The sequence below is a fragment of the Balaenoptera physalus genome, assembly GCF_965194825.1.
Source record: "Balaenoptera physalus genome assembly, chromosome: 3".
NCBI lineage: Eukaryota > Metazoa > Chordata > Mammalia > Artiodactyla > Balaenopteridae > Balaenoptera > Balaenoptera physalus.
In genome coordinates, this window is record NC_138890.1 from 159,262,277 (window position 1) to 159,288,002 (window position 25,726).

Below are 25,726 nucleotides of genomic sequence, written 5' to 3' on the forward strand. Positions count from 1 at the left end.
ATTTCCTGGTTTGCTTCATTATACAATATACAGTCCAAATAATCTGCAGAGCATGGGGAAAGCTAGATGGTAGGGTGTAGAAAGTTTCTCACGTACAGCGAAGAAAGGAAAAAGCTATTAGCGTTCACTTTTGATATGGATGTGCTTTACAGATTTGGTCATGTAGGAATTCTCAGTGTCTACATTTGCTCTTTGTAGTGTCCAATCCTACTTCTCCAAATGGGGGTTTTGAATGAGGACTGCTCTACAAAGGGCATCAATGTTTGAGTCCTTAAGTAGTTTTCCCTTTATTTATAACTTATGTCCTGTTATGGAGGCAAGGGTCACATCTGAATTAAGAATTCCCAGTTAATCGTCAATAAAAGAGGGACAAAAAGCAAGTTGATCCAACATACAGGGACAAAAGTGCTCATGGTAAAGGCAGCCTATGAAACAGCAGGAAAACCAAGAAAATGCCATATACAAGGCTGAGGGACACCAGGACCAACGGCAGGGAAATGACTTATTTTCTGAGTTTATGCTCATATTTAATATTCCTGGTTTAGGTTGAGAAAGGAAAATAAATGAGTCCAACACAAAGTTCACACTTAATTTTGGTTGTGAATGATATAGTATTTCATAGCTAATTAAATTTAATTTTTCATATACTGAAAACTCCGAGAAGAGTTGGAAAAAAGATGACTATTATTCAGTCATGTTCTACTCATGTAAATAATGGTAAATTAGGCACTGATAATATATTACACCAGTGTAGGACATACCATCTTAAAAGCCAAAGGCTTAAATATGTAGTTTAAAAGTTATAAAGACATAAGTACAGAATACATATTTTTAAATCAAATCTTTGTGGATAAACTTTACCTTAAAATAGTGATAATACTGTAAAATAAATGACCTTGTGTCCTTTTTCAAGCTACAGTGGAGGAGAGAATGCTTTGTTATTCAAGGTTCTCTATTTGGTGTTGGGGGTAGGGAGCAAGAGGAGGCAAGTGTGGCCCTGGTCAAAGTACTTCACCCCAGAAATTTGGTAGGTTTTAAAGTTACTGCTTTCCAGGTGAGGAAACAGAGATTCTGAAAAGTTAAATAATCTTATCCACGGTGACAGCTAGTGAATGGTAAACGTCTGTCAAAATGCTGGGACTGGTGAACATTAACTTAAAATGTTGCCATATGGGCTAGTGGCTTGGTTATTTTTAACCATCTCTTCTTTCTGTTTATTACTTTTCAGTTCAATCCATGTCAAGAAAATATTTTCAGACTTAAAAAATAAGCCGATCACAAAATGGCACAGGTACTTTGGAAGACAGCTGACAATTTCTTACAAAATTAAACATATTCTTAATATACTCTCTAACAATTGGGCTCCTTAGTATAAAGTCATTACTCAGATGACTTTAAAACTTAAGTTTACACAAAAACCTGCACACAAATATTTAGAGCAGATTTCTTCATAATATTCCAAACCTGGGAGCAATCAAAATTTCTTTCAATCAATGAATGGATAAACAGATTATAGGTAATTCAAACGATGAAACAGTACTCAGTAAAAAAAAAAAAAAAGGACAAAATAAAAACCAAAGAAAAAAACACGAGCACTCAAACCATAAAAAATGTATGTTGCAAAGTGAAAGAAATCAATCTGAAAAGACTACAAGACTACATTCTGTATGATTCTAACTACATAACTTTCTGGAAGAGACAGTCAACAGATCAGTGGTTGCTAGGCATTCTTGGGTAAGGGAAGGAGGCATGAATAGGTGGTGCACTGGGGATGTTTAGGGTGGTAAAACTGTTTTTTATGATACTGGAATTATGGATACATATCACTCTACACTTGTCAAAATCTGTAGAATAGATAGATAGATAGATAAATAGGTAGATAGATAGAGCTAGATGGATACAGATATAAATATAAATATAGATAGGTAGAATTAACTAAATACAGATATATTCTTAAATACAGTATACCGCCTAACATTTTAGAGGAAAAGGAAACTAGTATAAAAAATTGAAAGTTTCAAATTATTCAACATCATTTTTTAGATTAAGTTTGCCAAATAAAATACAGGATGCCCAGTTAAATTTGAATTTCAGATAAACAACAAATAACTTTTTAATATAAATACATGTAAAGTATCACATAAGACATACTTATAGTACAAAATAATTATTTGTTGTTTAATACTGGGCAACCTGTATTTTGCTGAACCTTGCAAATCTAATTTGGATGGCAGTTTGTATAACCTAAGTACGTGTCTTGAAGATTCTAAGAAGCCATTATAACATTTTAGTATCTGAACAAATATTAAAGATTCTGTTAATGACCTTGGTTTTAATAAGATTGTAAAGCTAACGAAACTGAATACTTTCAATTGATTGTTGCATTTATGCTGACTCATTCTCTATTGCTTATGGAATACATCATTTGGACAGACTCTAGAATAAAAATATATGACTTCTATCAAAGTTGGATCAGCATACCATATTCTGAAATGCCCACATTACATTTTTAAAGGGCTCAAAATATTTTGAAAAATAGAACTCAAAAACATGATATGGGGTTGTTATAAAGTTAAGCAAAACAATCACACCCAGTATTACAGGAAAAAAAGACACTTCTGAAGGTAAACATGTTAGTCACGTGCAACTCTAGAAATCAGTTGTTTAAAAAGTACAGCCGTGAAATAAGCAGGCAATTAACTGCATGCTTTAAAACTGATTTAGCCTAATAAATACAAAAAAAATTAAAGTCGACATTCTGCATGAAGTTTCTGGGGAATCAAATAAAAAGGAATCAGAGAATAATATATATTTACAGGATGGTTGGATATTTTAAATTAAATCTTATCCAATCAAAATCATTAACTATAGATCAGTAGAATAGATGACATATCTGATGCAATTCATGCCAATGGTTAATTTTAACACTTGGAAAGCTTTTCCATTAGCATAGTTAAAGATACTGCACAGCAATTGCACACATATAAACACACACACCCTTTAAACTGAATTTATATTACAATGCAAATTGCATAGTATGTTATTTGATCTTCAAATTTTATCACTTATATACCGAACTTCAAAAATGATATTTTCTTGCTTTTTAAAGATCTAATAACAATCTTGCCATGATGTTCTATCACCTAAAACTTTAATATAATATATATTTATATACAATAAATAATTAATACATTAAGGATACATCATTTTAAAGATGTTATCTCAAATCATTAAAGTTTATGAAATCAACTGGAAAAGTAGGCCAGTAGCTTAAGAGCTGAAACTTAGATAACATCAATATTCAATAAAAATGAGCATTTTTTAAATCGAGGCCCGTGTATACAAGGTGTCTTCAATATGCAATTTTGTTGGCAGTATTAGTAATTGACAATAAACTTGTAAAATACTGCTCTTAAATGCCTACATGTGTTTTAGGGAAAACCAACACCTAATATCTCTGACTGATTGGAAATACTGCATCCTGACAGGGAAAAGTACTTGTTAATGTTATTGTATTGAGACAAAATTTAATTAAATTAAACGTAATGAATAAAAATTTAAATTCTTCCAGTATGTTTGTTATATGATACTCTCAACTAAAGATCATTTTTCCAAATATTAAGTTTTAATAGGTGTATATTAAGCAAAAACCTTGTTTATAGCTCCATCAAACTGTAGTCAGCAGATAAAGGTCTTTTAAGATTGATTTAACTGCAGTGGCGGAGTGATCTGTTTTTCCATCAAAGTTCATAGGGCAGCCAAAGAATAATAAGATATACTCTAAGTGCGTCCAATAAACATGCCAAGCCAGCAAAGCATCATACTTCAAATATTGAGACAGAGAAAGGAGATTATTTTTAGCAACTGCCAATCTCACTTTTCCATAATCTTAATAATTAGTTCAAATGAAAATTGAAGTTATACATGACATGTTTAAGTATTTCTACTGAGTTAAATTCGTCACAGTTTAAAAATGTTTTAACTTAACATGTTTAGAACATGATATTTATTATTTTGATCTAGAGAACCATTGCTTTAACTTGAAAATATGTAGGAATTTTCAGAAGTCCTTTTCACTGTAGAATAGTTTCTGAACTAAAATATTGTAATGTTAACTCTTTTTAGTATAACTGTTCATCTTGCAAATTTATAGATGTTAAATTATCCCTTATTAATTTGGTTTGTGTCCAAGTGACAATACTTAGAGACATAATTTATACGATTTAATAGGCTTTATTAAATGCTGCTACAAACTCTTAGTGGTACAATCTCAAGTTTAAATTAATCAATTTCGTGCATCTGAATGGAAAGATTAACTTCAGGAAATGGTCTTGTTAGGGACTAGACACCCAAGACAGTATCTTATTGTAATGACTCCAGTACCATTTCATAGAATACTCTTCTAAGTTTTAATGCCTCAAAATTCTTGCTCTAATATTGGAGATTATGATAACTTGGATTCTCTACAAAGCAAATCTGAGGCAGAGGACTTTTGCGTTAACAATTTATTCGGGAGAACAAAATCTGTTAGCAAGAGTGAAAAATAAGAAGAGTGGTTAAGGGAACAACATGTACATGTAAAGGTGCTCAGCGTCACTAATCATTAGGGAAATGCAAATCCAAAGCACAACGAGATATTATTTCACACCTGTTGGGATGGTTATTACCAAAATGACAAGAGACCAAAAGTGTTGGTGAGGTTCTGGAGAAAAGAGTACCCTTGTGCACTGTGTGTGAAAATGTAAATTGATACAACCACTATGGAAAATATTAGAGAGTTTCCTCAAAAATTTAAAACTAACTATAAAAATAGAACCGTATATTCCAGCAATCCTACTTCGAAGCATCTATCCAATGGTAATGAAATCAAGATCTTGAAGAGTCATCTGCACTCTCAAGTTCACTGCAACATTAGTCACAATAGCCACAATATGAAAATACGGAAACAACCTCAGTGTCCACCTACAGATGAATGAAGAAGATGTAATATATATTTATCTTAAATGTTCTCACCACAAAAAGGAAATGGTAATTACATGAGGTGACAATGGTATATGAGGTGACTAAACCTACTGTGGTAGTCATTTCACAATATAGAAATAATGTATTAAATCATGATGTTATATAACTTATCTTAATCAATGTTATATGTCAATTAAATCTTGATAAAGCTGGAAAAAAAGATTTTGGATTTTTTCACTAACTAGCTATCTCATGTAAATATGACATAAAACATGGGCTTTAAGTTGAAATACACATGTGGGGCTTCCCTGGTGGCGCAGTGGTTGAGAATCTGCCTGCTAATGCAGGGGACACGGGTTCGAGCCCTGGTCTGGGAAGATCCCACATGCCAAGGAGCAACTGGGCCCGTGAGCCACAACTACTGAGCCTGCGCATCTGGAGCTTGTGCTCCGCAACGAGAGGCCGCGATAGTGAGAGGCCCGCGCACCGCGATGAAGAGTGGCCCCCGCTTGCCGCAACTAGAGAAAGCCCTTGCACAGAAACGAAGACCCAACACAGCCAAAAATAAATAAATAAATAAATAAATAATAAAAATAAAGGAATTCCTTTAAAAAAAAAAAAAAAAAAAGAAATACACATGTGAACTATGAAAAATATATTTATAGTGTTAGGGAAATATAATTAAATTAATCTAGAAGATCTAACACATACAGCCAAACTTAGAAAAAACAATTGTAAACATATGTAGAAAACATTTAAAATAAGGCAAATTAATAGTAAATTTAATAAATTATTGTTATCAACATAGTATTTCAGGACTTTCTCCAATAAAAAAGAAAAATCTGAAACACAGAAAAATAAGAAATTAGATAGCCAACATAATGATGATTGTGTAGATTTTTTAAAGGATAATAAAGAATAATATGCTCCACTTTATGTAAATGTTTTCAAAATGGAGATAAAAATGAAAATTATTTAAAGAAATGTGAATTTTTCTAACAAAAAAAGACAGGTAGATATCAATGGGAAAAATTTTGAATGTGAAATACTAACTTTAAAAATGTCAGGGTCAAAGAGCTTTAGAGTCTAAAGAAACAATTTATATATATTTATATATTATTGTATATATTTATATAGTATTATATATATAATTTATATTTCATATATTATTGTATGTTTTTTAAATTTTATATATTTATATATTATAATTATCATATTATTAAAAATAATTACATAGATGATGAAATGCTTTCCATTTTATTTAATCTAGAATAATCTAGAATAATTACATGACCAAAGTCTAATAAAACTAATGCAACAAAGTGTACTTCAGATTAACCATAATTAGGGATATAGATGGGAAACTCCTGAATAAAAATTCTAGGATTTTAAATATACCCGTTTATGAAAAATGTTAAAATGTGATCAATTTAGCTTTTTGAGTAAATGGAGGGTTTATTAAACATTATGCAGGCTCTTATTATGATTCATTACATCACACTACTCTGCGCTGAAACTTTGGAAGAGACAGATGAAATGGATAATTTTTCCAGAAAAGTCAAAAATACCAAAACCCACAAGTAAAAGATTATAGTTAGTCAGTGTTTCTCAGTGTTCTCATCATGTAGATTCCTTGGGTCAGGGCAGAATGGCAGATATCTTGCAAACCCTCAGTATGTGCTTCTGGGATGATGAATGAATGAGTGAAGTAACACATGCAGAATAAAAAATGAAAGCAGTATGACTTGTATAACAGAAAACATTTCTTTCAAATTAATACCCATGAGACAAATGTATTTTAAATATTGTTTATCTCAATTAATTTTACAAAGTATTTCACTTCTTTCAAGCCCCTACTGCCAGGCAATTTTTATTATTTATTCCTTCCATTCATATAGATTCTAATTATGAGGGGAAAAAACACAACAGTATATATTCTGTTCAGTTTTATACTATTTCTCTTCCTCCTTACATGTAAGAAGAAATTATACTTTTCTAGTATCTAACATACACCAACTTTAAAAATATGTAATGTATTCTAATGCCTATATTATTTGTGTTTAAAACTATTTTCCTGGCATTTATTTTATTTTGGTTCATGAAAAAAATGGCATATAAATAATCATTAAAAATATCCTTAAGAATAATTTAAGATGAATAAATATTCTATCAATTATGGTGCTTTAAAAAATGATACTCTATGAAAGCCTACTGAACTTTACTGCCTACTAATACTACATGTGAATATAGTATTACAAACGAATTGTGTGCATGTGAGACGCATATTTGCTCTTTAAAAGGCTCCCCTCCAAGGGCAATAAGTACCTTGGTTAAATATCTTCTTCTTGTTAAGACATTGGATGCCAGTCTACACTACACTTATAACACTGTTTTTTTATTCCATACCATCCTCAGAAGTAACTATTTATAATATGAATGTGTATTTTCATTGACTTTTTAAAAAGCATTTGTATTTCTCTACAGGTAACTCCTGGAAACATACAGTATAATTGCTCTGTTATTTTGTTTATAAAAGTATTATCTTCTTTTTAACAAAAATAACATGGTTCCCGAGGAAAATATATTTTTAAATATAAATTCAGCAACCTATGCTTTTTTAATCAACAAGTTTTCTCAGAGAATGTTACCTCCCAGAAGAATGAAATGCTTCATTCTTTGTAGTATCTATTATTTTTAAGACAGCTCTCTGCACAAATCCATCAGATTTTCCAACCTTTCAGCTATAAAAATATAGTTTTTACAAAATAATCTGAATTTACATAGTGTTATTACACTCCAAATGCAAAATGATGCTTGCTGTGCTTACTTTTAAACAAACAACAACTGGTTATGAGTACTCATCTTTATTAATTACTGAAGGACGGTGTTAACAATGATCATCATTCATTGATTACATACTATTTTCCAAGCATTATGGAATGTGGGTAAGCATGTATAATTTCTTTTGATAACTCACAAGAAGCCTGAGAAATAGAAAAATACTATTATTTCAATATTGTAGATGAGAAAGCTGAGGCTTAGAGATACTGTGGGACTTGCCGGTGGTCACAGAACTCCTGAGCTACAAGAGGGCTATATATCCAGGCTCCCTATCCCCAAGGTCCCCGTGCTTAAAGATTGCACTATTTGCCTCAACTTATGCAAATTTCACCCTGTTTCCTGAAACACTTGGTATACTTTTTCTTTTTAAATTGCAGTTTAGTATTAATAAAAGTATCGACCTTTCCCAAAACATGTGCTGTGCAGAGCTCAGGGCTCCCAGAGCATTATTATTCAATATTTCTCAGTCCTAAATAGAATATCATCTTAGTAGATTCCATGTATTATCTGTTAATGGAAATTCAAACCACTTCCAGATATTTGATACATCCCTTTTTATATGTTATACTAACTAGAATTTGTTGAAAAGCCTGTAGTGATATCCTTTACAGAGACTAATGTGTACTCTCACAAGAGAGTAAAAATGTAGGAGCAAAATGCCAGTCAGTGTGTGGTCATCAGCAGCTTTCAGTAATCAATCAGTACTCAAAGGAAAGCAGTTGTGAATTACTCATCACTGTGATTGATTAGAATGTAATAGATTACACTGAGAGTCAGTCATTCACTTGGAAGATCATTAAATAAATGGATCAGATACGCTGCCTGAAGTTCAATTTTCCTCTCCTGGGTAAAATTGGTTAGCACTACAGAGAACAAAAATTCAGAGCCAAACTCAAATGCATAAGGAGTTCCAATTTCCAGATACTTAGTGACATATAGAAAGCTTGTTGGCAATTAATCCAATTTGCTTTCAGTTTTTAAAGGACAGTTGTCAACAGTGAAATATATCTCTATACTCTTTTCATATTACTCTTAAGATCATAATAATCACTTTCAACCTATATTTCCCAACATTTTCTTAAGAAAATTTCCAGAGAAAATTTGATAGAATTTTACAATAACCTTCCATAAATCTGCCATCTAGATACTAGCACTAACATTTTCCTACATTGGCTTTATTTGTCCCTCTTTCTACCCATCAATCACCAGTTCTTAATTTGGGATGTCATTCAAAGTAAATTGTGGCATCAATATAATTCCCCCTAAATATTTCAACCTCACCATATACTTTCATGTGAAAAAATAGAAAATGCTCTTTTGTTTACTTCTTCTTTGGGGAATGAGGATTTTTTTTTTTTTTAATTTGGCAGTTTTGGTACTGTTATCTATTCATCCCTTCAAATTAATGCAGCTATGCTGCTGTCATGATTTATAAGTAATAAGGCTTGTAAAAAGGAAATGACTGTTGTTTCTGGCCACGCAAAACGTGTCTAAATTAAAAACACGGTTGTATACTGGCGATGCCATCACCTTAGCTGCAACTCAGTGGGCAAATTTAATTCATAAATCCTTCAACAGTGCAGACTCAGACCTCATCTCCAAGCAGGCACATCCTTGTCATAGAAACTTAATTACCTTCTTCAGCTGCAAGTGAGATGTTTATAGCAACAGACAAGAGTGTATGTCAGGGGTGCCCTGGCATTGTGGTGACCTTCTGGGGAATAACACAGCAGACATAACTGCTGGGGATCTCAGGCACTTCAGGTTTTCATCAAAAGAACTCTATTGGAGGCAGTTAAATAAAACATTACTGAACATGACAGATTAAAATGACTTCTGCCTAAAAGAGACTTAAGTGGAATTAATAAGACCATGCTTTCCTATGGACCCTTGTGCTTTCATTTTGAGAAAACTAATTTTTGTTGTTTGGGTTTGTCAGTGTGCCCCTTTTCGTCAGTTTCCAATCCTATGAATACACTTTTACTTTTAGTTGGCCTAAAATGCTATCACCCATTCACTCATTTAATTAAATCCATGAAGCGATAACCAGCCCCTTGTGCATATCAACATGAGAACCACTGTTAAGACAAAAACAAATTGCCTTTAAGTGGGTCATAAGTTCTACTATAACCACATAAGCAGTGGTATATAAAATCTTTAGTTAGAATTTACCTTTGCAGTATTGGGATGGCCAAAAATTTCCTTTGGTTTTTAAAGTAAAAATAAAGGACACATTTTTCATTTTCACCAAGAACTTTATTGAACAACGTAGTCACCAATTTGTTCCACTACCTTCTGCCATTTTTCAGGCAATTTCATAATTCCATCTTCCCAAAACTTTGTATCTTTTTGAGCAAAGAACTGTTCCAGGTGCCTTCTACATTCTTCCAGGGAATTGAAATTTTTTTTCCATTAAGAGCATTTTGTAAAAGCTGAAATAAATGGAAATCCGAAGGTGCAATGTCTGGTGAATACAGCGGATGAATCAGAACTTCCCAGCCAAGCTGTAACAGTTTTTGCCTGGTCATCAAATAAGCATGCAGCCTTGCGTTATCCTGATGGAAGATTATGCGTTTTCTGTTGACTACTTTCAGACGCTTTTCGTTGAGCGCTGCTTTCAGTTGGTCTAATTGGGAGCAGTACTTGCTGGAATTAATTGTTTGGTTCTCTGGAAAAATCTCATAATAGAGCACTCCCTTCCAATCCCACCATATACACAACATCACCTTCTTTGGATAAAGACCAGCCTTTGGTGTGGTTGGTGGTGGTACATTTTGCTTGCCCGAGGATCTCTTCCATTCCACCTTATTGTACAGTATCCACTTTACATCACCCATCACAATTTGTTTGAAAAACGGAACGTTTTCATTATGTTTAAGTAGAGAATCGCATGAGGAAATACAGTTAAGAAGTTTTTTTTTGTTGCTTAACTTGTGTGGAATCCAAACACCAAAGTGATTAACATAAACAAGTTGGTGCAAATGATTTTCAACGCTTGATTTTGATATTTTGTGTATGTCGGCTATCTCCCGCGTGGTATAACATTGATTGTTCTCAGTTATTGTTTCGGTTCGATCGCTGTCAACTTCAACTGGTCTACCCGACTGTGGAGCGTTGTCCAGTGAGAAATCTACAGCACGAAACTTCACAAACCACTTTTGACACGTTCGATCAGTCACAGCCCCTTCTCCATACACTGCACAAATCTTTTTCTGTGTTTCAGCAATACTTTTACCTTTCTTGAAATAATAAAGCACAATATGCCAGAAATGTTGCTTTTTATCTTCCATATTCAATATTAAAATGGTTACACAAAAATTCACCAATTTTGATCTTTTTAAAAAATGCACGCTGATATGACAGCTGTCATAGTACAATGCAACAAAATTGTTTCGAATGAAATTAAAGACAACTAAGCGCTACTGGAGCCATCTTATGGAAAAAACCCAACGAATCTTTTGGCCTACCCAATAATTAGCAATTAGTCATTATAAGTAAAAACCGATGTCTGCATATAGAAACAATATTATTTTTCTTGATTACATAGGATGATTTTTTAAATGCCAGTATTAATATCTGAAAAACAATGTGTTTCAATTTTCTTTATTTTTCAGGGACTTTCCCGTTGTTTAAATAATGATATGAAAAAAATGATTAATTGTAAGATAATGTATAACTAGAGCCAACATTATAAGTATGATAGCAGCTTAGGACATCGCTTGATATATAGTAAGGGATTTATTAGTGTCAGTTGCTACTAATGTAACTAATACTATCACTCTCACTCTTTTTCTACTAATTTTGCAGTGATAATAAAAATGGTAATGATGATTTTGGGTGTGAATTTGCAGATCAGGTTAGGAAAGGTGAGGTACACATCAGAGATGTAGACCATTGATTTGACGCTGGGGTTCCTGGTTGTTCATGGAAAATGGGAAATGATTAGGAGCATGATTTCCAACATTCAAACATAAAAAACTGTTTTGGTAAATAAGAGATACAATTACTCCTACTACAGAGTCATTGAAAAATATCCCCCATAAATTCTCACAAAAACAAATGGTATTAATTATTAAATAATAATTAGTTTAACAATAAATTAGTAAACAGTAAGGTCAACAACATTTCATAAGTAAATATAAGCATCATGGGTCTATTCTTTTAAAATCCTTCAAATTTGGCCCACGACACTAATTATAGCTTAATAAAAATACTTCTGTGTTTGGCCTAACAATGTGATTGAAGTTAATAGTTTTCTGATTATCTGGATAAACTCGAATATGTATTTTGAACATCTAATAAATGGATAAATTGCATATTCTTCATGAAATTGCCAATTGTCTGTAGCTTAAATTAAATCTGAGGTCACATGTAGCTCATTATCACCATGGTGTTACATTCATGGAAAGGTCAGTCCAAAAAGCAAAGCAGATGAAAAAACAAATCTCCTGAAGAAAATTAAAATCAATGCAATTTGTAACACTCAGCCCTACTTTTTAAAGTCTCCTTTTTTCCCCCCGGTGTATGCTGAACTAAAGTATTCCAGAAATTCTTGGTCTCCAGTCCTCACAATTTTATCCTCCATCTTAACACCCTTGGACATATCAAAAAGCATCACCAGTAGCTGTAGCTGAAAGACCTTCCAACCACCAAGACCCATTCCACCCAGGGTTGAAGCTGCTAAACATTGATGCATTTCTGTAATGTAACTATGATAATATCATTTATCCCAATCCCTGACATTCTTTGCCTATAAATTTTTCAGGATGACACTAAATAGCCTGTACCCATGGAGATCATCTGAAATCTGAGTAATCAAAGGCCCCATCACAAAATTCATTTCCAAGAAAATCTAGTCTCTGTAGACTGGACATCAACAGCCTTGGCAAACTCCCACCATTTGGTGGCACAGCTGATATTTCCTAACAGAATCCTCCTCCTGGCGGTAACAGAAACACCAGAATATTCTGGAGAGGTATTCTTTCAGTTAGGGCCTGGTTAGCTAAATCAATAACCATAAATAACTCCCTTTACTAAAGTGCTTGTTACAGTGACAGACACATAAAATGTTTGCTGACCTCTGGAAAAGAGAAAAGTTATGGTCATATGTGAACTCCACTGTCCCCAAACAGGTACTCTGTGAGACTTGCACAGGTATAAAAGGCATGGATACTTAATACAAACACACACACACACACACACACACACACACACACACACACACACACACACAACTTAGATTGGTGGGAAAAGTCCATGAAAAGTCCATAAGAAGTCCAACTCCAATTTGAAAAGTCATGAGAGTTTTCAGACTTCCTAATTTATTAACCTCATATAAGACCACTAAGGTCTCATTCTCCATTTGAAATACCAAATATAAAGTGTATATTATCAACAAAATGCAGTTTCCATATCAATGTGTTTCTTTAATGTCACACTGACTTTGTAATTGATTTCAAGAATATGAATCTCTCATATGTAATTGTCCCTTAAGTCTTAAAATTTGAATCCAATTTTCAGCCTGTTATATTGAAAATTTACTCCTTGCTTAGGTCAAAGGTGATGATTTTTTATCAAAGGACCAATGGAGTATTCGTAAAGCACATCTTAAACTTAAAATCTTAGAGGGTGAGCTATAGAATGAATCTCATATAAACTTTCATTGAAAGTAACAAGCCAGTAAAATAATATAGACTATAGTGTTTACATACATTTCTTAAACACATTAAAAGTCAGCTGGGTTGGTATGCCCCTGGCTGCGAACAGATGACAGGACTGCTGGCTTAGTTCCCTACTCCAGTGAGTCTGGAGGATGGGCTCTGAGCTTGCCTGCAGTCTCTGGTCAAGCTTCCTAGATGGTTGGGACCCGGTACCATATTCAGCAGGAGATAGGGCTATGAATTAGTTTCCCTGCCCTGGCAGGGCAGTAGGTTGAGACCAGGGCCTGCACAGCTCATTGGTTTATAATGTTCAACCTTACTTTGGTAATAATGTTTCCTCCAAATTCTCTCCTTTCCTGGAGTCACTCCATCCTCACACCTGGACTTTCTGTCCTCACACCTATGTAATTTTCTCATCATACCCTACAGATAAAAAACAAAACAAAAATCAAAAGCATATGGCAGCTCCATCCCCCTTGACCCTCCCTTGGGGATGGAAGCACTGGGAAGGGACAGCAGGGCCCCCTTGTCTGTTACAATTTCCTCTCCTCTAGTTCCACTTCTTCCCAGATTTTCTGTCCTGCAACACCCTTAACTCCCCAATGATCATTTGTCACCATTGGGCTTTTAAGGTTATTGAGAAACAGTGAGTAATGTTCTTGTCAAATAATGAGAATGTAAATATTCTGTTTTGGAATAACTGCAGACCAATAATGCTTTAGCTGTGAAACAAAACAAGCAGAATATACTCCAATAAAAATTAAAGAACGATTCAGATACTTAATATTTCACTAATGAACTAAATGATTCAGACATTGATACTGAATCTATTAGTTGTATTTGCATGAACACGTAAAGCTAAACATGTGGACATGTATGTACATAGCTGAATCTACTATATACATTGTCAATTAGCATTTAAGAATGATGCTAGCTACACAGTAAAGGACATCTGAGCAGGATAACAACAGATGTTGTTCCAATACGGTTAAGAAGTTGGTTTGGTGGGGAGATACCACCTGAATGGGTTTATCCAATTCAGGAAAATGTGTATCAATAAAATTTGTTTGAAGAACGGATAATTTTGCAATCCCGAAATTGTTGATTGAGGAAAATTTAGATAAATGAATGTCTAAGCCAGGGAGAAAAGAAAAAGTACAGGGAAAGACGGCATCCTAATTAAGCAAATGATATCAGCCCGATTTATACATGTCAGAGAATGACAGGGACTGAGATAAGCTGGTTATGTTGTACCACATCTGAGCCCTCCTGAAGGGTAAGAGAAGCACTAGAAAGTGGATATGGAAGAAAGATGTGACAAACAAACAAAAAATTATAGCAAAGAAAATAAAGCAGAATGAAACAAACTCAAAGCCTAGAGTATTAAAATCTGAGGAGAGACAGTGTCTGACCACAAAGCCCTCAGTCTTCACCTGACCCAGAGGCATCAACAGTTGTATCAGATTATGAGACTGTTGAGGGTCTTTCTCCAACTGAAACAAAGTTGAGGTGATGGAGAAAATGTCCTAAGAAGGCTCACCTCACAATAGAAACAGAATCATGTCCTAGAAATGAAAATGAATGCTTACAAGTGTGTTCTGACGCTGACACCAGAGAGGACCCATGATTAATTGAGCATTGGGGCATTTTAAACAAGAAATACAAAGGAAACCTGGAAATTAAGAGGGTTGGGTTGCATAAATAGAAAAGAAAGTCATCTCAAGTGACTGCCATGGCCAATTAAGTTTGCAAGAAGGCCTACATTTCTCAGATGCCATTTTTTAGACACCACCCTTTGAGATGAACCTCTAGCTATTGTCATCATAGTTCCACTGTGCAATGGAAATTTTCTCCTAAATAAGGTGTGGTTCAAAGTAATGAACTCTTGAAACAGCAGAGGTGGAACATCACCATGGATGTGTGACCATGATTTTCTCCATCAATCCTTTTCCCATCATCTGCTGCTGAACGTCTGCTATCATCTTTGGTACCTCTAGGCACTCAATCCTGAAAAAGCTTGAAGTGACTGTTTTTAAATACTTGGCATTGTCTGTTTTCTAAATTTGGTTGTGTAGGCACCTTGTTACCCTTTTATGTATCCTATGATTACTTTGGACTCTTTAAAAAAAATGAAATACTGAAGAGCCTTGGCATTGAAATGATAGAGCTCCTGGAACCCCAGAAACATCACAGCCACTTCACTGGAAGACAATTCAGGCTTTCTGAAAGAAACAAATCAACTTAGACACTGAGAACCCCTCTAGCTTAGGTTAATCAGACTATAATTCTGAGGAGGATTAATTTTGGACATTAATTTCTTTGACATTTATTTAAGTCACAAGGAAAACATATTTTATTTTGGACTTTGATTGGTATATATTACTATTTAAGCATTTTAATTTACATCTCTTTTTTGGATTTTAACTCACAACATGAATTTTATATTTGATTTCTGCTTGGTAATTTGATAAGAGGAGGATATTTATAATCAAATTCAGGATACCTGAATGTTGGCCTTTTATTATTAAACTATTTAAGTATTGACATTTGATCTCATTGTGAAGCTTTAAGGTAAATTGGACAAAATAGCTCAGAATAATTCATGATGAGGATAGACTAGGAAATACTTAGCCTTGACTACAGAGTAGCATTAAAGTGAATTTAATCATTATACTTTTCTTATTCATTTTATAGTTTCTGTTATAAAACCAGAAAGCTACTGTATCTCCTGCCTCCAAATAGCATCAACTTTGGAAACGTATGTGTGTGTTGTGTTATTGCCTTAACAATTCTGTGATATGAAGCTATTTAGAGTTATGTGACTTTAGAAAGAAAATGAACAATATTTACCAGTTTGAGAGATCCACAGAGACTTGCACCTGTAGGTTATTTTAATCTCCTTTAAAAAAAACTACCCTGCCTAAGGTAAAGACTGGACTTTGGGTGATCATGCTGTGTCACTGTAGGTCCATCCATTGTAAAAAATGTACCACTCTGGTGGGGGATGTGGATCATATGGGGGAAGAGAAGGGATATGGGAAATTTTTATAACGTCCTTTCCATTTTGCTCTTAACTTAAAACTGTTCTAAAAAATTGTCTTGAAAAAAATCCCACAATTTCATTGGTTATCTGTAGATACATATCCCCTTTGTGAAAAAAATAATGTGTTCATCTCTAAATATAAACCACATGAGAAGAATCAATTAATAATGTATTTGTATACACATATGAACCATGATATAATACCTACATTAAATATTTCAATGGACTGCATTTGTTTCAACACACCAGGGTTCACTCTAGCGATACTCTCCTAGCTGTTCTCTTTGCCTAAAATGATGGGATATCAGTTTGCCAAGCTCTTTCACCTTCTTTAAATCTTTGCTGGAATTTTACCTTTTACATTTGACCAGTCATATTTAATACTGCCACCGATTCCGATTCCAATTGCACACTCCTGACCTCCCTTACTCTGCTCTACATTTTTTCTTTCCTACAGCACTTATCATTTCCTATTATGCCAGATATTTACTTATTTATTATTTTTAATGATTATTGTATATTTGCCCATAAATGTAAGCTCCATGAGAATGCAGATCTTTGTCTTCTCTTTCTTTCTCTGGTATAAAGTGAAGACCTAGAAGCATACAGCGCAGGTATTCAATAAATATTTGCCAACTGAATAAATGATGTAGATCTTTGCTTGCTGGACAGACTTACAACTCTCTGTGGGGTCATAAGAAACATTCATCGTGTGATTACTCTCTAATTCTCTATATGCATCTTCCTTCAAGCCTCCACAACAATTCTGTGTCCCATCCACAGCAAATCCATAAAATGCTTTCTCACTCCTGCTCCAGCCAGACTGATGATAGTTGGAGCATTTTTCTTTTAAACTAGAAGTTGGGCAATAAAGTTAGCTGTCTCTTAGACCTGGTGCCCCATTAATAAATGAATTAAGTTCTACTTATGTTTAAGTTTCACATCCTCTGTGAATACTTATCTACATTTTCTTATATTCACAGGAAAGGTTTGGTGGTTTTTCCTTTATGCTATGTGCTTCTTTTATTTTTGCTTTTCATATCATATTAGTGCTTACTTACTTTTATGTCTCCACATCTAGACTGTGAGTTCTTTGAAGACAGGTATTTTCATACTATTTTGGTATTCCCTGTGCCAAGCGGAGAGCATGACACATAGAAATCATCCTTTACATATTTATACAATGTCTGAAAGATGTATTCAGGTGAGCTCTTCATTCCTCTCATATAGTAATATCTATGAATTTTAAAATATAAGTTTCTAATATCACTGTTAGCCGCAAAAGTGTATTTAACACTTTATATTATTTTTTTATTTCCCTTCATCGCATTTAAAAACTAAAATTTTCTTCTCTTTCATGATATCATGATATCATGATACCATGATATCATGGCCATTATCTCCAAGTTCAATAGCCTGCTTCTTTCCCATTTGTGAGACAGAAGATTCATGCATAACCAGGAATATAAAGGGCATGTGAGTAAACTCTGGTCTGATATTTTATAAACCTTATTTTGTTTCTTTCTTTTTTTGGTATCATCAGCATGTATAGTAAAAAATGTGGTTCTTGTCATAGTCAAGTGGAGAGAGAAGGAGCTGCTTGAAATTATGTACAGAACAGGGCCTGATGCAGTTAGCTGATCTGATTTAAGGTGCAAAGTTGAATGAGAAAAATTAATATTTTATATTTGGTGCATATTGTGAGAAAACTTCCAGAAATAATAGCTTCAGAATAAGTGGAAATATACTTTTAAAGCTAGAAAATATTTTTAAATGGAACTAAATTTACATGATAATGGTGATTAAAATATTGACTTCATTTTGTAAGAAACAGAAAGTGGCAAAGGAATTAACGGCTGTATTGCACATATTATTAGTACTTTATAATATCTGTAAACATCTCCCAATTTATTCACATTCTAAACTACTTGAAGACAGTGATGCTGCAAGGATAATCTTTTAAATTTCATGTATCCTATTATCATGAGTTGAAGTAAATCTAATCTAATAATAATCTCTTAAATTAGTTTATCTCACGCTCAAAAAGAAATTAAAATTTCAATTGGACATAAATACAAATAAATTAACATTCAGCTTTTATTATTATTTAGTTTAAGCTTTCATATATCTATGGAGATAAAGTATATTTTCCTTGTTTGTTATTATTATAATGTACATTAAACAAATGATCCTGTTCAGATAAATACAATAATACCATAGTTACTAATATTTGAGTCTCTTCATAAAAACATAACAAGTGCATAGTAACAGCAAGATCTAAATGACAAACTTTTCAACAAATCTAGGTAAGAAGGTATCTCCACAAAATCCAAAATAGAAGTGGGTGGGGACAAATTGTCAATATTCAAAAAAACAGCATAGTATATGACTCTTGTGGGGAAAAGGTATAGAAAGTAGTGGGTTAGCTGAGAAATTTAAGAGCAAGAGATCCCCAAAATAGCCATCTGGTATTCACTGGAGAGCCACAGGGCAAATTAGGATTAGCAGATGAAATGGAAGAGGTTTTACACTTTTTAAAGGAAGTTGAAGGCAAGCTGAAGGCCAATGGTAATTTAGAGGGACTGGAGTGGATTAGTTCTTTGAACCTTAGAAAGTGAGCTTCCAGAGATACAGAGATCCCTTCAATACAGGGTCCCAAACTGAGAAGAAATTTCTGGGAATGAATTAGAAATATGAGGAATAATAGGAAGGACAGAAAAAGAAGGTCCACATAAAAATGATAGATGGGAACATTACCAGGACATCCCAGAAGTCTAGCTTTCATATTTAAACACTAAATATGCACACACGTGTGTGCACACCCATGTACGTACACACAATCACACATAAAAAAGAAGTGGAAGACGTGGGAGCTTTATGAACTTATGAAAAATTCTATAAGCCACAAATTCTTCAAAAAGTTCAAGTAAACTGATTTGATACAATAATGATCAACAAAAAAGTTGCTATAAGAAAAAAAAGACAAAAAGAAGCAGAATAACGTGTCTACAGACAATTAAAACTTGTCATAGTTATTTCCGTAGAACAGATAAACTGAGCTTTCTATTTAATACAAGGAAAGGACATTAAGAAAATATTACAAAGCACAAAAGAACCACATAAATTGGAATTTTAAAAACTCAGAAATAAATGAACAAAATCCAAGAAATAATTAGTAACCCAAGAAAAATTAAATTCAGAGATGAAGACTGAACTAGAAGGAACACAAGAGTGAATAAATGCAATAGAGTCCATGAAAAACAGGTTTAAAAAGGAAGAGTTTTAAAAACTCAAATAAATAAAAAATTTAATAAAATTAAAATATAATAACTATTGGCAGTAAGCGAAGATTCAACATTTAGTTGCATATAATATGTTTGTTATTATTTATAATTTTAAAATATCAGAGACATTTTCTTGAATTAGAGATTTTAGTGTATATTCTGCAACCTCATTTTCAATGTATGAACAGTTACTACCATACAAAAAAAAATAGAAAGAAAGAAGGAACAGATATTACATGTTTCCTAATGAAATCACAAACTACGTATAGTCTTACCAAAAAAGTAAACTGCAGTCTTATCAAGACTCTGGCTCCAGCTGCCAATTTGCAGGAAATATCGAGATCAGAACATTTTTAATTTCACCACGAGTATGCAATCAACAAAATGTAACACACAGAAAAATCTACCAGATGTTCCAGATTCTTCAAAAGAAAAAAAAATGGAGAAAGTAATCTAGAATTTAAGAATTTTAAAAATGGACCATTCCAGACAGTTACTCTGTAGATATGGACAAATAGAATCTAAAGTTTATATGGAGAGGCAAATGACCTAGAATAGCCAAAACAATATTGAAAGAGAAGAATAAAGTTAGAATTTACACTTTCCAATTTAAGACTTACTATAAAGCTACAGTAATCAAGACAGTGTATTGGCAAAAGAATAGATGAATAGATAAATGCAACAGAATAGTGAGCCCAGAAATAGAGCCACATATGTGGGTCTATAGTCAACTGATCTTTGACAAAGGAGCAAAGGCAAAACAATGGAACAAAGATAATTTCTTCAACAAATGGTGCTGGAATAATTGGACATACACATACAAACAAATGAACCTAGCCACAGACCTTACATCGTTCACAAAAATTAGCTCAAAATGGATCATAGACCTAAATGTAAAACACAAAGTTATAAAACTCCTAGCATATAACATAGGAAAAAAATCCTGATGACCTTGGGTATGGCAATGACTTTTTTAGATGCAATATCAAAGGCATGATTTATGAAAGTAACAGTTGATAAATGGAACTTCATTAAAATTTTAAAAACTTCTCTGGTGTATGGCTCTTAGCATAACTGATGCCGTCTTGGGCCTTATGGTTTCTCCTATCATTTTACTGACCCCACCCAGGATTGTACTTTGCAGAAAATCACTTCTCTGTTGTCAAAGGCTTTGTAGTTAATAGGTATTTTTTTAAAGAATCATTAGGATCAGGTGGTCTCCATGTTCCATTAGTTCCCAAACAATGATAAAAACCTTCACGGACTTATTCCTAACACCCATGAGACTTAGTTACCCATTCTTGAATGTTGACTTAGGAATGAACTTCCTGTTTCCAAGCACCTACTCCCATACCATAGGCTAATTATAAAATTGTCCCAGCGGCCCCTCAGTTGTCAGAGTGCAGCTGTGAATGTTTACGGATCAGTGCCCAATTCTGGCCCCCCCCTGCGAGTAAGATCCATTGATTACATGGATCTGCCTGCCTCATTTTTTGGTCTCAAGATGCCTTCTCAGTTCAGTGGGCACTTTTTGTTCCCTCCATTCTCCAACATCTAGGAAAGACAATGTCAAAAGTATGAGAAGACAACACAGGCTTGGAATAAATATTTGCAAAAGACATATCAGGTAAAGGACTGTAATCCAAAATATACAAGGAACACTTAAAACTCAACAGTAAGAAAACAAACCACCTAATTAAAAAATAGGCCACAGATCTCAACAGACACATCACCAAAGAAGATACACAGATGGTTAATAAGCATATGAAAAGATATTCCACATCATATGTTATCAGAGAAATGAAAGTTAAAACAATGAGATTACCACTACACACCTATGAAAAGACAAAATCTGAAACACTAACAATACCAAATGCTCGCAAGGACGTGGAGCAACAGGAACTTTCATTCATTGCTTGTGGGAATGCAAAATGGCACAGTCACCTTGGAAGACAGTCCGTTACTTTCTTACAAAACAGAACATACTCTTACCATGTGATCCATCCATCGATAACTCTCCTTGGTATTTACCCAAAGGAGTGGAAAACTATGTCCACACAAAAACCTGCACACAGATTTCTATAGCAGCTTTATTCATAATCGCCAAACTTGGAACTAAATTGTTCTTCAGTAGGTGAATGGATAACTAAACTGTTGTACATCTAGACAACGAAATATTATTCTTCACTAAAAAGAAATGATCTACCAAGCCATGAAGAGACATGGAGGAAACTTAAATATGTATTAATAAATGAAAGAAGACTGATTCCAACTATTAGACATTGTGGAAATGTCAAAATTATGGAGACAGTAAAAAGATCAGTGGTTGATAGGAATTGTGATGGGGGGTTGGGGGGCGCTATGAATAGGAGTAGCACAGAGGATTCTTAGGGCAGTGAAAATACTCTGGATGATACCATAATGATGGATACATGTCATTATATTTGTCCAAACACATAGAATATACAACACCAAAATGAGCCCTAGTATAAACTATGGACTTTGAGTGATTATGATGTGCCATTACATTACAATCAATCATAACAAATATACCACTCTGTTGGAGGATGTTGAAAATAGGAGAAGTTATACATGGGTGGAGACGAGGGTATATGAGAAATCTTTGTGCCTTCCCTTCAATTGTGCTGTGAGCCTAAAACTACTCTAAAAATTACAATATTTAAAAATAAATTTAAATTAATTTTAAAAATTAATGGACCAAACTAAAATGCTTGGGGATGGTCATTTGGAAAATAAAACTATAAAGTAATGCAAAGAAATTATTATTACAAAAAAAAGAATGTGAAAAAAAGAATTTATTGTTACAAAATTAAGTAAATTGATCATTTTGGAGGAAAGAAGAGAGTTGAGATTAGGGTCAAGGTTGGGGCAAAAGCTTCTGCTGTGGTTGGCAAAGATCAATTTCTTGGAATGACTGGTGATACAGAGGATTTGCCTTATAATAACTCATTAATATACAGTAAGTCCCCAACATATGAATGAGTTCCATTCTGAGAGCACATTTGTAAGTCCAATTCATTTGTAAGTAAGTCCAACGAAGTTAACCTAGGTACCCAACTAACACAATCGGCTATATAGTACTGAACTGTAATAGGTTTATAATACTTTTTACACAAATAATACATAAAAAGACCAAAAAAACCCCACAAAAAGTAAAGAAAACATTTTTATTCTTACAGTCCAGTACCTGGAAAAGTACAGTGGTACGGTACAAAGTTGGCATACAGGGGCTGGCATCGAGTGAACAGGCAAGAAGAGTTACTGATTGGAGGAGGGAGAGAAGGTGGGAGATGGTAGAGCTGAAGGATTTTCGTCAGCAATAGGAGATGGAGGGCAAGCTGCACAACCACTTGTAGAGGATGCACACACGTGACAATGTAGACAATGTACATCAGACACGTGAACTAACTTACATGATTGGATATACAAATGCACATTTGCATTTTTGAAAGTTCACAACTTGAAGGTTTGTATGTAGGGAACTTACTGTATATCTTTAAACATGAAGTACAGCAGAAAATGAATGATTTTCTTAGAGTGGATGGTGGGTAGAATTTGAGGGAATGAGCAAAGAAAAGACATTTAGTGGTTACAAGGAACTTAGATAAATTTGGTGACAAAAAATTATTTGCAAATTAACTGCTCATTCAAATGATGAGAGCTCATAAAATCATGTATAAATTCAAAGTTTGAATCAAAATTCTAGATCAAAGACATGCAGGTGATCTATTTTAGTTTACAATGCATTTGATGGTAAAATATATTTTTCTCAGTATCTATGGCAGAAAAAATGTTTTAAAAATTATAATGGTTAGTAGTTATATTAATTAAAAATATTCACAAAAGTGTAGTACATTTAATAATAAAATTCCTGACTTATGTGATTAATTAAAGTCCTCTTTCTTAAGGTTTTAAGATTTGTATTAAGAATGTACATTGCAAATATATTCTAAATTATGTAAAGTAATTGTATGTATAGCTTCCTTCAATGAATATCTTAGATGCTATTTTATTCCTGCTTTTTAGTGTTATTGGAAAAAAATTAAAATATATTGAATGTATAGTTTGATATGATCTCAGCTAAAAATCATTCTAAATAAATACAAGGATTTTATGAAATATTTTTGTATAACAGATGCTAATGTTAGCCTAGCAAAGTAGCATTACCACTCTGCAGAGAGCTAATCAATTTATAGTAATCACTTTGATCCATGTTATTTAATTTATATGCTAAGCAGAAGAACTGAATGGATTATTATTACCAAATCGTCCCTTATTATTAATGTTTTCCTGGCTTTCAGATGGTCATTCATAACATCTAATCTATTGCTCTTAAATAGGCAAATGTTAGCTTTAAAGATGTATTATAAAAATCCAATTAAAAGCATACCATATATCTCTAACATTTTATGAAATGATCACATCACAATAGTATTATTGATAACTCAAGTCCTTTTTAATATTTACTGTGGAAAGTTTTTATGAACTCTAAGATAAATAACATATGTTAGTATAAGAACATAGTTTAGTGGGAGGCGTAATTTCTAGTATTGATTTTATGAAATAAATTATTAGTCTACAATAACGTGTTATGTTAGGTGAAATGTTTAGGGTAGTTTTAGTTCCCTTTTATAGTAATTTATGCAAATAGGGAGACTTTGGTTACAAATAACTATATCGATGAAAAAAGGATCAGGGAACAAACATTTATGAAGCAGATTTTTGTGTGTGACTTTCAAAGTACACTAAGTAGTCCCTCAGTTCTGGGAATCCCAGCAGACACCAAAATCTGAAAATGCTCAAGTCCCTTATGTAAAATGGCATAATATTTGCAAATAACCCAGGCACATCTCCCATATACTTTAAATCATCTCTAGATTACTTATAATACCCTAATACAATGTAAATTATATCTAAATAGTTGTTAATACAATATAAATGCTACATAAATAGTTGCCAGCATGAGGCAAATTCAGGTTTTGCTTTTTGAAAGTTTCTGGAATTTTTAAAAAATATTTTCCATTCTTGGTTGATTGATTCCGAGGATACAGAACCCTTGAATACAGAGGGCCATATGTAACTTGAAATGTCAGGCATTGTAATGTACAGTGTCAATTATAATTATCTCAAGTCATGTGAAGCATGGTTTTAAATGTATGTAGTAGTTATACATAGAATCAATATATCAAATTATTAAGAGACCATTATTGGGCAGATCTGGGGGTCTTTCCCATTCTGTTTCATTACTTTCTCGGTCAGTTTACACTTATTTTGAAAATAAGGAGGTAAACGAACAACAACAAAACTCCAAGTCAGGGTCTTCACCAGCACATTTTGCCAGATTGGGAAATTTACATGTAATTTGCATTATACTTTAGCCAGGAGTATGCATTGGAAGCTGAGGAGTTTGTCTCCTTATGGGAAGTTAAGATTTCCCAAATAGAGATTTACTTATAATTACTAGTATAACTGTTCTATGTCACTGAGATAGTTTTAAACCTCAAAGTCTTCCAGCTGGCATGTTTCCGTTAAGATCCAGACCAAAACAGCAATTTTTGGTATGTTAGGATGGAGTAATTTTGCACCTTGTCCCTGTCACCAGGATTTCTTTGGACCCTGTATAAAGGAAATGTTATTTCTAACACATATAATAATTAAAGGTCTCTGTATACAGAGCTGACCATAATTTTTGTAGGATAGTGTTATAGATATTAGTTGATTAACTGAATTTTAAATGAATTGTTGCCTGAGTTTACACACTGGGATTTTTGAAATGAATCACAAAAACATACAGGTTTACTCCTATGTACACATTTCTTCCCTCAATTTGCTACTTTTGTTTTCTTAAATATTGAAAATAGAGTAGTAATTTGACTAAAGTCATCGTTATTCAATCACCCATTTGCACGATTATG

General features: G+C 33.4%; 1 protein-coding gene and 1 long non-coding RNA gene across 6 annotated transcripts in view; both read right to left on the minus strand.

Moving 5' to 3' along the window:
- The window catches only part of LOC309656873, a 1,296,162-nt gene that overhangs the window by 763,445 nt on the left and 506,991 nt on the right, over positions 1–25,726 (minus strand). The window lies entirely within an intron of this gene.
- On the minus strand, positions 518–13,012 carry LOC309656841 (histone-lysine N-methyltransferase SETMAR-like). Its single transcript, XM_082453853.1, has 2 exons — positions 5,608–13,012; positions 518–5,265 (listed from the first exon to the last, which is right to left on the minus strand). Exon 1 carries the CDS (start codon positions 11,091–11,093, stop codon positions 10,119–10,121), a length of 975 nt encoding a protein of 324 aa, XP_082309979.1. The 5' UTR covers positions 11,094–13,012; the 3' UTR covers positions 518–5,265; positions 5,608–10,118.

Excerpts from the sequence above, each read along its gene's own strand:
- LOC309656841 (XM_082453853.1), bottom strand. The coding sequence starts at position 11,093 with ATGGAAGATAAAAAGCAACATTTCTGGCATATTGTGCTTTATTATTTC.